The sequence below is a fragment of the Excalfactoria chinensis genome, chromosome 5, assembly GCF_039878825.1.
Source record: "Excalfactoria chinensis isolate bCotChi1 chromosome 5, bCotChi1.hap2, whole genome shotgun sequence".
Classification (NCBI taxonomy): Eukaryota; Metazoa; Chordata; class Aves; order Galliformes; family Phasianidae; genus Excalfactoria; species Excalfactoria chinensis.
Window position 1 is genome coordinate 38,076,898 of NC_092829.1, and position 12,072 is coordinate 38,088,969.

At 40.7% G+C, this 12,072-nt stretch overlaps 1 protein-coding gene across 8 annotated transcripts in view; it reads left to right on the forward strand.

Annotated features, from left to right (window-relative positions):
* DENND2B (DENN domain containing 2B) overlaps window positions 1–12,072 on the forward strand; it is a 143,470-nt gene that overhangs the window by 84,256 nt on the left and 47,142 nt on the right. For 6 of the 8 annotated variants that reach the window (XM_072337415.1, XM_072337413.1, XM_072337414.1 and 3 more), the window contains 2 exons: window positions 4,364–5,560; window positions 8,259–8,395. In XM_072337415.1, coding sequence (XP_072193516.1) covers window positions 4,364–5,560; window positions 8,259–8,395 — 1,334 coding nt within the window. The remainder of the gene's footprint in view (window positions 1–4,363; window positions 5,561–8,258; window positions 8,396–12,072) is intronic. The other 2 variants (XM_072337419.1, XM_072337420.1) reach the window with 1 other exon arrangement.

A 12,072-nucleotide genomic window follows, 5' to 3' on the forward strand; every position in this document is an offset into this window, starting at 1 on the left:
CAGGGTTTGTTCATGACCTGTTTACATGTCGTGGTGGGCCGTGTTGACAGGTGTTTGTGACAATTCACTGTGCCTATTGACTGACAAGCAGTTGGAGTGCTGCTCATCTCAGGAGGAGTACATGTATCACTTGGGGAACTGGAGCAATGCATTCCAGTGTGTTTTGTGAAATGCGGATAGTCTCAAATATCATTGCTTAGAGGAAGGTTTTACTCAAGTGAACTTGTTAAGAAATCTGCATTTGTTTGTTATGCTGTTTATCCATGATGTTTTGACAGTGTACGTAATGACATACTTGTAAGGTACTGCAGGCGTCATTCTGTATGCAGAAAACTTCAATAAAAGCATTTTGCTTAACAAACTGTCTATGAAAGATTACAAGTTATTTGTTTCGTCCAATAATATCCATTTAAAAGGCTGTGGAACTGTTTTGCCCTTGAGAGAATAGTGTTCTAAGAGAAGTAGGTTACTTGGAGGAAGGAACATTTTATCATTTGCTGTCTGTCTTTTGGAATTATTTTCTTGGTACTTGCCACTGTCCTTCAGTGGCATGCCTGAAGCCAAAGAGACAAGGTTTTGCTTTTCTTTCTAGTTGAATTATTCCTGTTTCTTCTACCTTGAATGACTGAAGTTTACAAAATAACATGATGTGAAACAAGATGTTAGCTATTGTATCCCAAGTACTTGACATCAGGCATGTCTTAAAAGGGCCTTTTGCTCTGCATTCCCAAACGTGTGCAAAGGAAGTGAGTGGGAGTTTAACTGCCTTCAGGGGTTCAAGATCAAGCATGAAGTGCTGCCACTTCACTAGAAGCCTAGGAGTTAGAAAAGTGGCTTGTGTTTTCTAAGTAGAAACATTGTGCAACTTCTGCAGGTCATGCAAACCTTCCTTTTCTGCCTTGCTCCTCTCCTGACAAGTTAACAACCTCTTCCCAACAGTGAAAACAACTGGAAAGATGAGAGATGGTCTTCTTATTTCTGTCAGGAATATAAGTATTCTGAATGAAAGAGCAGTGGTATTCAATTAAAAGCAATGTTGGATGAGCAACATCAAACAGAGTCCAGGAGTCTGGTCTACAAATGAATGGCAGAATGTTTTTATGGGTCTTGTGTTCACTGCTTGCTATTTTGGGGAGTCCAGATATTCTGCATAAAGCATTTGTAAACATTATTCTTGTTTTGTTTTGTTTTCCATTGTCTTTTTAAGTAAAATTGTAAAGTGGAGAAACAAAGCCACAGCAGTCAAAACAACAAATTGTAACACCTCAGCACAGACAAGACACCTTGGAATTTATGAACAATTAGATAAATGTCATGTGTTGATAGTCTGTTCGTCACGCAAAGAAGTTTGCTTGGTGAGTCATAAGTAAGACAGGAGCCTAAGATGGAAAGTGTGAATCTAATAAATAGGGGCTATGCTCCATAACCCTTAAGGTGAAATGGAGTTGAAGTAAGGTACCTCCTTCACAAGGCTGTTTTCTTATACGGGGATAAGTGTGTTGCATTCATATAGACTTACCCTGGAATGGTTAATAAGCTGTATCTTAGAAGAAGAGACTTTGTACATTTCCTTGGAGAAGTTGTATGTATTTAGGTGCAAGATTTTATGTGTTTTTGTAGTAGAGATGTTGCAGAAACAGTTTCTGAGTTATCCACAGATTGAACTCCTGGTTTTATTGGCACCTTTAAACCACAGTGTAAGTAGGAAATAATATTAATAATGATAGGAAAATGTGTCATAAAGGTGACTGGAGATGGTCACAACTTCCCAGATATGGAAAAGTGACAGAAATACGTACAGTATGTTCTTTATAGTGACACAGAATCAGAGAGAAGATCGTTGGTAGGTTCTTTGCTTCTGCTATCCTGTTTCTGATTTGCTCTCTGTTGGCTTGTGTTTTATTCCTGTTGTTAATACAGATGTTAATACAGTCTAATGTTTTTTAAATCTCAAAGAGCATAATTATTTTGGATGTCAATTTTCCCATGCTGCAGAGGGAAGAAGTGTTAATGTGTGCTGAAGAATTCTGTGTAGCCTCTTTGCAAGGTCTCTCCTGTCCCTTAGAATCCTAACAGTGGATTTAGCTAATGTGACTTCAGAGGATGGAGTATAGGCTGTGCTCTTTGTATGTGGAATGCATTTCCACTTCAAAATCCTTGTATTGTTGAGGCAAATGTCAGTGCAGCTCTAAGGCAGGTGTACGTGACATACAGATGTAAGGAGAATGTGATCTAGAGTCTAAGCTAGAGAAGTACTAAGTGTAATACACATTTGATAATCATGGTGTTAAACTGAAGAGATCTAGACAAGACAGATGGGAAAAATGAGTCATTACAGCCCTCCAGGTCTGATGAGGCTGATTTAAGTTGCACAGTCAGGTGCTGTGCAAAGGACTGTAGGCCAAGGTAATTCTAGGTAATTCTCTGCAAACTGTGCTGTGACAACCAGACAAAACTGCATCCTCTGTCACCTGCTTTTGATCTTCTAAGATATCTTAGGGCACCTATCTGAAGCTTCATAGAATGACAGGAAATTGAACTTCTAGGACCCAAAATGCAAAGAATGTATTCTGATATGCAACCTTTCTGACCTAACACGAAGAAAAGTTTTCACTGAGCTTGAAGTAATTGTTAGTGAAATATTTCCCCTCATCTTTGGTGTGAGATCTGTGTTTTCTGTAAGAATGTATGCTTATTTTTTTCAAAATGAGGAAGGAAGAGAAACTTCTGTGCAAAAAAGACTTGATTTCCCAAGACTGAAAAAGAGAAAAGTACCATTTGTGATAATTTCATCATTGTCTTCCTCTAATCAGAACTTTCCTTTTTCTCTGATACTTCTGAGATTTGATTGCAAGGTATCACCCACTGTAGGAAACTGGGATGAAACCTAATGATTTGGTTTGGGGCTGTGTTTTTCAAGGAGAAGAAAGTATCCCAACTCGAAGTATGTTCTCAGGAATTACGTTGGTGCTCTGCACCATTAGAGTCATGCATAGTGGTTGGCACCTGTATTTGTGGGTATCCACTGGCTGCTGGGGGAAAACCACCCAGCAGCAGGGATCTTCTGCGACTTTTCTTCCTTTGCTAAAACTGATATTTGCTCCTGTGGCTTCTTTTGGTAAAAAATAAAAATAAAAAATTATTCCACTTGGATTTTACATCTGCAAGATATTTTATAAGACGCAAATGTGCAAAAAACCCAAAACAACAAAAACCCAACTTGATGTGTACGGTCTTTGTAGAACTCAAACTTGGCTGCCTATGCAAGACAGTGCACTGTGATCCTTCCTTTTCTTTCTTTACTTCTTGAAACAGAGAGGTTTCTAGGGCAGAATGTCAAAGGAGCCGTGATTATTTCTGCTATGGTTGTATAGGTGCATTGTGGCAGAGCAGTAAAAATTCCCCTTTTTTGACATGATTTTGGCCTTTTGTTGCTTTTTATTGCTGGCTCATCACTAATGAGCCAGTTGATTAATGGGTTGTTCAGTTTCCTTTTGTCTTTTTTTGTTTTTAAAGTCTTTGTAGCAACATACAACACCCAAGTAACAATGGCTAATTTTGCAAATCATTGCAAATATTTTTTCTGAGGGTTTTTTCCAAGGTAACATTGAGAGCTTTCTGTACAGTTACTGTTCTTCAGTGTGGAATGTGGGAAGATTAGCCTGTGTTTTTCAGTCTGTAATATTCTTTTGATAGAGTTCCTTCTGTTCTCTTTGATAAGGAGAACTTAATCCATTTGCAACAACATCAGACTAAAGACAAAACGTATCTTCTTTTTTCCAGTCTTATTTAATTTACTGTATACATAGGGGATTTGAAATGCTGTGGCAAGAATGCTGTTGCTGACCACAAGGATCCTTTGCTTCAGATATTATGAATCAAAAACTGACAGCTTTTTAACTGGTTCACCCAATCAGCCAGTGTGTAAACTCTTCTGCTTGTTGGGCAGCCTTAACAATTACATCAGTGGGAATCTTCTCCCCGATGATCTCCTTTTCATGCAGAGGGAATCCTTAATTTGGGAGGCCAGGAAACTGTCCTGTTGGAGCTGGTAGATGCATTCAAGGCAGTAGTTTGCTATGAGAATATTTCTTTTGTGTTTAAACTCAGGAAAACTGGAGAAGTTGGGGGTCAAATAGAGGTGAGAAAACTGGCTTTGAACATGCTGAATGCTCAGCTTGTCACTGACTTCAGCTAAGTACTGTTTCTCCCTTTCCAGACTCTGTGGCTGATGGGTATCTGGTGCCCTTGGGGTAGTCTTGTGGTGTGCGAACAACCCCTGCTTTGCCTGCAGCCAAAAGAAGCTTGGCACACAGCTGTAGTTTCCCTAAGGACTTGATGTTTTATTTCTTTCTGCTTCTAGGTGTCAGTCAGTCTCTCCACCGCCTCTTTTGTCCCCGCCAAGAAGCCCAGCCTACCCTCTCAGTGACAGCGAGGACTCTTGCCACTCCACACGGCTCACCAAGGCCTCTGGCTCCCGGCTGCGCCTCAAGGACTGGAGCAGCCGTGCATCCGCACTGCACAGCACCTCTACCAGCCCATCAGACACTGACTCTCCCAGCCACCCTCTCAAAGCTGTCAGTGTGGGAGCCTTGGATAAAAGGCTGTCTGTGTTCAAGGCGGAGGACCAAAAGGAGAGCCCAAAGGAGGCTCAGGATGGGGATGCAATAGGGAGCCATCCTCTGGCCCGGAGCACTCTGTCCCTAGGCACTGCTGTGAACCTGAGGAACCTATCCCTGAGCCGGACAAGCGTCCGCTCCCAGGTGCTGGACATCAGGCAGAAGATCACAGAATGGGAGTGTCGTCGGGAGCCGTCTCCCAGGATGAACACGTGTGTGGACAAGAGGGATGCTGGGGAGAGGTCGGGCAGTGAGAGCTGCCCTAGTGTGCTGACCTCTCCTTGCAGCGACAAGACGTTTGATTTCAAAGGGTTCAGAAGAATGAGCCGAACATTTTCTGAGTGCTCTTACCCAGAAACAGAAGAGGAGGAACTGCTGGACAGGGAATCCTGCCATCGGGTAGAGAAGAGATCAGGCAGGAGCGACCTTCCTTCTGCCACTTTTCTCAAGGGCCACATGAGGAAAGAGTCCTCTGCTGTGCTCAACAGAATACAGAAGATAGAGCAAGCACTAAAAGAGCAGCCTGGCAGGGGCCTCCCCCAGTTGCCAAGCAGTTGTTACAGTGTTGATAAAGGGAGGAAAAAGTCTCTGAGTGCAGTGGAAGGACTGAGTGAAAACCTAAGTAATAGCAAAGGGGGGAGTGAACCAGAAACACCTACTGAGGCTGAGATAAGCAGTAAGACAAAGCAGGGAGTTACTGCAAACTCTGCCGACCCTAAACTGCTGCTTGAAAGCTCAGCAAATGCCGTGGTGAATCCTGTCCCCAAGCCCAAACGCACCTTTGAGTACGAAGCAGACAAAAACCACAAAAGCAAACCAAGCAATGGCCTACCTCCATCTCCTACACCTGCTGCTCCTCCTCCCCTCCCGTCCACTCCCGCACCCCCTGTGACCAGACGGCAGAAGAAAGAGTCACGCTTTCACAGAAAATCCCAGAATAGGTAAAACTCAAGGAAATGTCTTCTGCTTGATCTTCAAATTAGTCGCTGTGGTTTGTTTGTTGTTTTTGGGGTGTTGTTTTTTTTAGTAACAACAGTTCAGATTCTCCCCCTGATAGAGTGCTTTTCACCTGAGAAGTGCTGGGTACTGTGTGCTTTTTTTCTGCTGGACTGCATGGATGGGGCGCATGGGTGAAATTCTCTTTGCATAGCCACACTTGTGGAGTTCTCCAACCCGTGTTCCTCAATCCCTGGAAAATACTTTAGGTCATTTTGGCACAAATGCCCTTACACGAAATTTTAATGGAGCTTAATTTCATTATCCCCTTGTAGCGGGACCATAACTCATCTGTTATAGTCCTGTCTGTCTGCTCAGTGCAAAACATGTTTGCAACAGATTTGTGTTTCCAAAGCTTGCTACCAGAGCAGTTGTGTCAGTTTTATGCGATAGTGGTAATGTTGTTTAATTCAGTGCTTAGAAATATTGTCCTAAGTTACTATCGGCATCTGTAGAGGATTAATGTTGAAAAAGCCATATTTTAGCATTGATTATTCTTGAGTTAATAATGAGCAGAGTATATGGCAATGTTTCCACAGTAGCCTGTGGAGTTTGACTTGCTTTAATTACATGATTTCCATTGGCTTTTTGGAAACGGTGAAACTCATTCTGCTCTCCATTTAGAAAACTGTAGGAATTGTTGATAAACATTCAAACTACTGCATTTTGAACGTGTTCAGCTGTCTGTGAATGTGTGCAATGTACAGCTGAAGTCTAGGGATGAGCTTTGTAAGTAGCTACTAGACAACATTTCAGAGCAACACTAGGAATTCTGTATCTGGAGCCTGATGGTGTCTCAGTTGATTAGAAGTTGATGTCAGCACAACCTGACCTGAAGTGTGCTGTGGCAGGAAGAGTAGCCTTCAGATCCTCTTCTTTAAAGAAACACCTGTTTCTGAAATGGATTAGACAGTTCTGCTGGTGGTGGTTTTTTGTTGTGGGTTTGTTTTTTGTTTTTTTTTTTGTTTTTTTTTTTTTTTGTCTCTGAGAAAGGGAATGGGTAAAATGTGGGAAGCCAAGCTTTGATTTGATTCACAGCACTTATCTTGGAGTCCTGGCAATAATCTCAGAGCAAACAAATCTAGGTTTTAATGAGAATTTGTGAAATAAAGCTGACCTCATTTTGTTCAGCACAGCATAGGCAAAGTACAGAAGACAAACAATGCTTTTTCAATGTTCAGATATAAATAACAGTCTTTATTGGAAAGCTATGGGACAAGTCATAAAGCAGTATGTGTAAAGTGGTCTGTGTGGTGAGTGAAGGGAGGAATGGATCATGAGAGATTATTCTTGCCACAGGATACCCATCTGACTTAGGTCTAAGCTAACAAAGTCAATCTTTGAGTACATGTTCACACTGAATTTGGGGCCATGCAAGTAATCTAAGAACCTCAGTATTTTGTTGCAAGCCATTTTTGAGCTGAAATTTTGCAAACTTTATTTGGGAAGAGGTGTAGTTCGTGTTTGTTCCTGCTGTTCTGCAGACCAAGCTTCTTCTAATTTTATTAGGAAATGGGGCAACACAGTTCAGCAATGGGCTCTTGGTCCTGGATGGTGCTGATAGGCATGAGCCCAAAGCAGAAATGATGTTTATCAATTTAAGCTGTGGTTAGAGGAGTATAAGTTTTAGAATGGGTGGTGCTATCATGTGTATCTGTTGATTCTTGTAAATCAGTTTGACATCTTACAGAGTAGGTATTAATTTCCTTGGAACATATGTGTAGCTTTCTTAAGCTGGAATGTCATGAGAGGGGACTGTGGATATACATTCTTCTAATAATTCAGCTGAAAGCAGATTTTCTGGTGGTTGATTTAACTTCACAATAAAATGGAAGAAGTCTACCTTACTGGCCTGATAGTAAAGAACCACTTTGTATTCTGAGGACCTGGTACCTGGATAGCTTCCACATTTCATATTCATGTGAGGTGGATGTTCCCCAGAGGCTGGAGATCTTACTGACAATGAGTGGGAGAAGAGTGGTGGGATGATGTAATGTTACAGAAAGCCCAAATCTTCAGAACCCAAGCATCAGCCAGGGTTATTCATCCACCCCAGATTGCATTTATCTCCTCCATACTTTGTGCTTGACTGCCAGTGCTTGACGCAGGCTATGCAAGGGAATTAGGTGCCTTTTTTCAACACTTGACTCCGCCTTTGGCATTATTACTCTGTCCTTTACATGGGGAGATATATGAAGGTTCAAGACATGCAAGTGTTTTCAAACTAAGTTTTACATCTCCTAGGGCAACCAGTGGAGGAAAGCTGTCCAGCAAAGTGTCTATTTCTTGAGGAGAGAGAGACGCGTTTTTCTTGGGCTTCTGGCAATGACAAAGAAACGTATAATCTGAGGGCTGTGTAGCTGACTTACTCTGTAACCTTTGAAAAATGTCACATACTTTCTCCGTATTTTCTCCTTCTTTGTATAATGGGGAAAACAATACTTCCAATCTCATAAAAGTGTCATAGTTTGCTATACTGAAGACTGCTGTCACTACAGGACTTGAGGGTCCTCTACAAGACCTCTTGAGGCATGATGTGCAGTTTATTTTTTAGTCAGTTTATATGCATTTCTTAACTGCTCAGATAAATGTTTGAGTCATTTTGTATTCTATTTACAAATTACTTCTTGTTTTAAACTTTAGAAAATCCTTTGAGTTTGAGGATGCGTCAAGTCTGCAGTCATTGTACCCGTCCTCCCCAACTGAAAATGGGACTGAGAGCCAGCATAAATTTGGATCTAAGAGCACTTTAGAAGAAAATGCCTATGAAGACATTGTAGGTAAGAAGCTGTTGCAGTACATGGATTCACGACGCGTTGATGAGTTCAGAGCATGCATTGTTGAATATGTGCCTTGTGCAAGAGCATTCAGTGCTGTTATTAAAGAGATTAAATGAAGGGTAAATGATTCCGATGTATCAGGGCAAGCATAATTCTCTGTCTACATGCAGGAGATCTTGATCCTTTCAAACATCATTGAGTTGTACTGGAAATAGGCTTGTCAGCTTTTTTCCATGCTTTTCAAGATACAAAGATTCACATTCTCTTTATCACAGCCTTGTCATGAAGCATTGAGAGGTGTAAAAATGTAAATAGATACAGTTTACAGAGCTACCTAACAGCAAGATTAACCTCAGAGGCCTTTCAGGACTTCTGGGATGACTACCTCAAAATGACCGTATGCAGTACAGTTCCTGGTCTCCCTTCAGTCCCAGTTGCTGGTTAAAGAAAAATTAATTTCCTTTTGCTATAGAGCCATCAGGAATGTACAGAGAAAATGCTGTTTTGATTAAGCTTCACCAGAAAAACATGTTTCTTTTGGTCCTAGAAGGAAATGTATGGTCTGTGCATACATTCTTTTAACATCAAAAAAGTTGTTATAATTACTGAAAATTGGGCAGCCCTTCAGAGCACAGATTTTCCACACAAATGATGAATATCTGCACTATTTTTAACTCTTTCAGTGTTGTGCTATTGCTGTAGATACAAAGGATACTTCATTTTCCTTTGAACAATGAATGTTGCTTACTGAAAACTGGAGGGGTACCAAGATAGTTGGGGCCATAGAACACATGTCCCCTGAAGACAGGCTGAGGAAGCTGGGCTTGTTTAGTCTAGTAAAAAGGAGGCCCAGAGACAATCTAATACTGCATAAAATGTTTGAAAGACAATCAGATATGATAGAACAAAACTCTTTTCGGTCATGGCAGTTGATACAGCAAGGGACAGTGACCACAAATTTTTGCTTGGGGCTTTGACCTACTGAATAAATTCTGTCTCTGGTTTGTCAGCCTAAGTGAAAACAGGACTTTGCTCTGGTAAGCGTCTTTCTTCAGATGAGAAGAAATCTTGGGTTCAGTAAAATAAAATCAGAATGGTCTCTTCCAGCTCATGGGAACTATATGCTTGCTCTCTGCAGATTATTATTTTTGGGCACTATGGCAGGGCAGTGGGAAAAGAATGCAAAATTTCTCATCTGTGCATAAACACAGAACTTTGTTGTTTTGTACTGTTCTTTAACAGTCTTATTCCAAATCACTTCATTCAGTACAGGCAGTGTGGGGGGGAATACCAGGTCAATATAATTCTTATAAGCTGTCAAGCTTGCTTAAAGACAAGCCAAAATAGTTTTATCTCCAGCCTTATAGAAACTCTCATAGTTTTGTGTATCACATCTGCATAATTTATATGAGTAGTGCTAGACCTCAGTCTTGAAGTAGCACTTTCATACCATGCAAACCAGGTGCCTGTAAGAGTGAGCTTATTGTATAGATTTACATCTACTTCAAAGCTAGAAATAATTTGGTCACTGCTGTGTTAGATTTTCTTTGCAAAGTGGTGGATTTTGGTTGGTGGTTTTGTTGTTGTTGTCTTTATTGTTGATTTATTTATATTATTTATATTTGTTGAATGAGGTTGATGCCCCGTTCCTGAAGGCATTCAAGACCAGGCTGGATGTGGCTCTGGGCAGGTTGGTCTCTGGTTGGTGACCTTGCACATGGAAGTGGGGTTGAAACTAGATGAACATTGTGGTCTTTTTCAACCCAGGCCATTTTATGATTCTATCATTCTGTGAATATTTTACCTTCTCTAGATGCTTATAGGTAGCTTGAACAGCATCATTGTTTTACTGATGAGGACACTGATGAACTGTTATGGCTAATTTACATTGTTTAGAGAGCTGACTTTTTTGTGCAAAAAAAAAAAAAATTTATATATATATATATATACACGCATATATATCTTTAGGTACTTTAAATCAAAAGTGGTTGCTCTTTGATGTCCAGTGACATCATGAAAAAGTCTTTGTTTAACTTTGTAATATTAATGTACAGTTTAATAAATGAAATATCAGCCCGTTTATTTCAAGACAGATGCTGGACTGGAACATAATGATCCATTCTGTTATAACCAAAAATCACTTCTATAAGGGGGTACATATTCCTAATATTAACCAGAGCTTTATTCTGTGTGCAGAGAAGCATGTGGACTTCATTCATCTTCTGTACTAGCATTCAAAGGAATGTGGCAGTCATAGTAAACTTAACATTGTTTTGCTTCTTGTGGTTTCTAGTGAGTCTTTAATCAGACCAAAATTGATGTGGCTTTATGAATCCAATCGGGGAAACCATGCTAGGCTTTGTGCAAATTTAAGAAACTATCATAGTATTAAGAGATGTCTGAGACGATTGCTTCTGCTGTGTTTGTGGACACCAGTATTTCCTGTCATATGTGCCATATGGTTTCAGTATTCCAGTCTGTTCTACTAAATACACTTGAGATATTTAAATACTGTTACTTCATCTCTGCTGTCTCTGTGGTATTTTTCACCTGACATCGAGAAGAAAACACTTGTTATTGTCAACAGGAAAGGTGAGAGTAAAGTGAAGGCAAGGATCAGGGAACAATAGCATCTTTGTCTTGAGAGAATCTAAGAAAACCGTGTAAATTATCTTTCGTGTCTGTAAGAGAAGTTGCATTCACAATTTTGAAATTAAATAGAAAGAAATCTGCTGTAGCAAAGCAAGAATTCTTACTGCGCTTGTAAATCCTTAGAGTGAGGGACAGAGTAGAACAGGTGGAAATTTCCCCTAAATCAGTTCAGTTTATTTTTCTTTATCAAATTCTTAAGACGAGGAGCATAAATGCAATCTCCTGCCCTAAAGAAGTGTTGGTGATTCCTGGCAGCAGAGTCCCTGGGAATCCAAAGTCTGTAGAGATTTGGCCACAGAGTTGGGGTTCTGAAAGATCATGTGCCTTTGTCTCTGGGATTTGATATTGTTTGTTATGACAGAGACCAGCTTGAAGGCTTGTCTTGAAATCTTTTCTAGTTTCTGCTCGTATCTCCCTGTCTCCACACCACAGTTTCTCAGTGCTCCATGGAAGAGAGTAAGACAGTCATCACATGTTCTTGATGGGAATGAAGTCGTCTTCCCAGCATAGAAATGCTCAGAGACAGCTTGAATTCAGGCCCACCTCTGTTTTTATTTGTTTGTTGAGAAGCCAGTCAGAATGCTTTTCTGGAGCCTGTGAAGCTCTCAGATATCTGACTTAAATTATTTCAGTTTGGCTTTAAATAAAAGGTGATAGTTAAATTGTGTGGGAAATCTGACCTTCTGCAAAGGGAGGTAAATGAGAAAATGAGAAAAACAGAAGAAGTGAGACAGTTGAAGGAGTTGTGGACACCTACTGTGTCTACTTTGAAAGCCCAAAGCAGACTAGAAAGTAAAGTAACGTGCCCAGCATATTGCTGTGGAATCTCTGCAACCAGGATGACTTTCCAAGCAGGATCTTGCAGGTGTGGGCTTCTGATGGGAGCTTCCTACAGTCCACGGCCTGAGGGGCAGCTGGACCTGCTGGGGAGGGTTTGTTGTGCACCGTCTTGATCTCTGGACCTGTTCTACATCACATTTAGGTAATTCTGAGCTCTTCTAACTGGATATTTCTCTTGAAAAGTA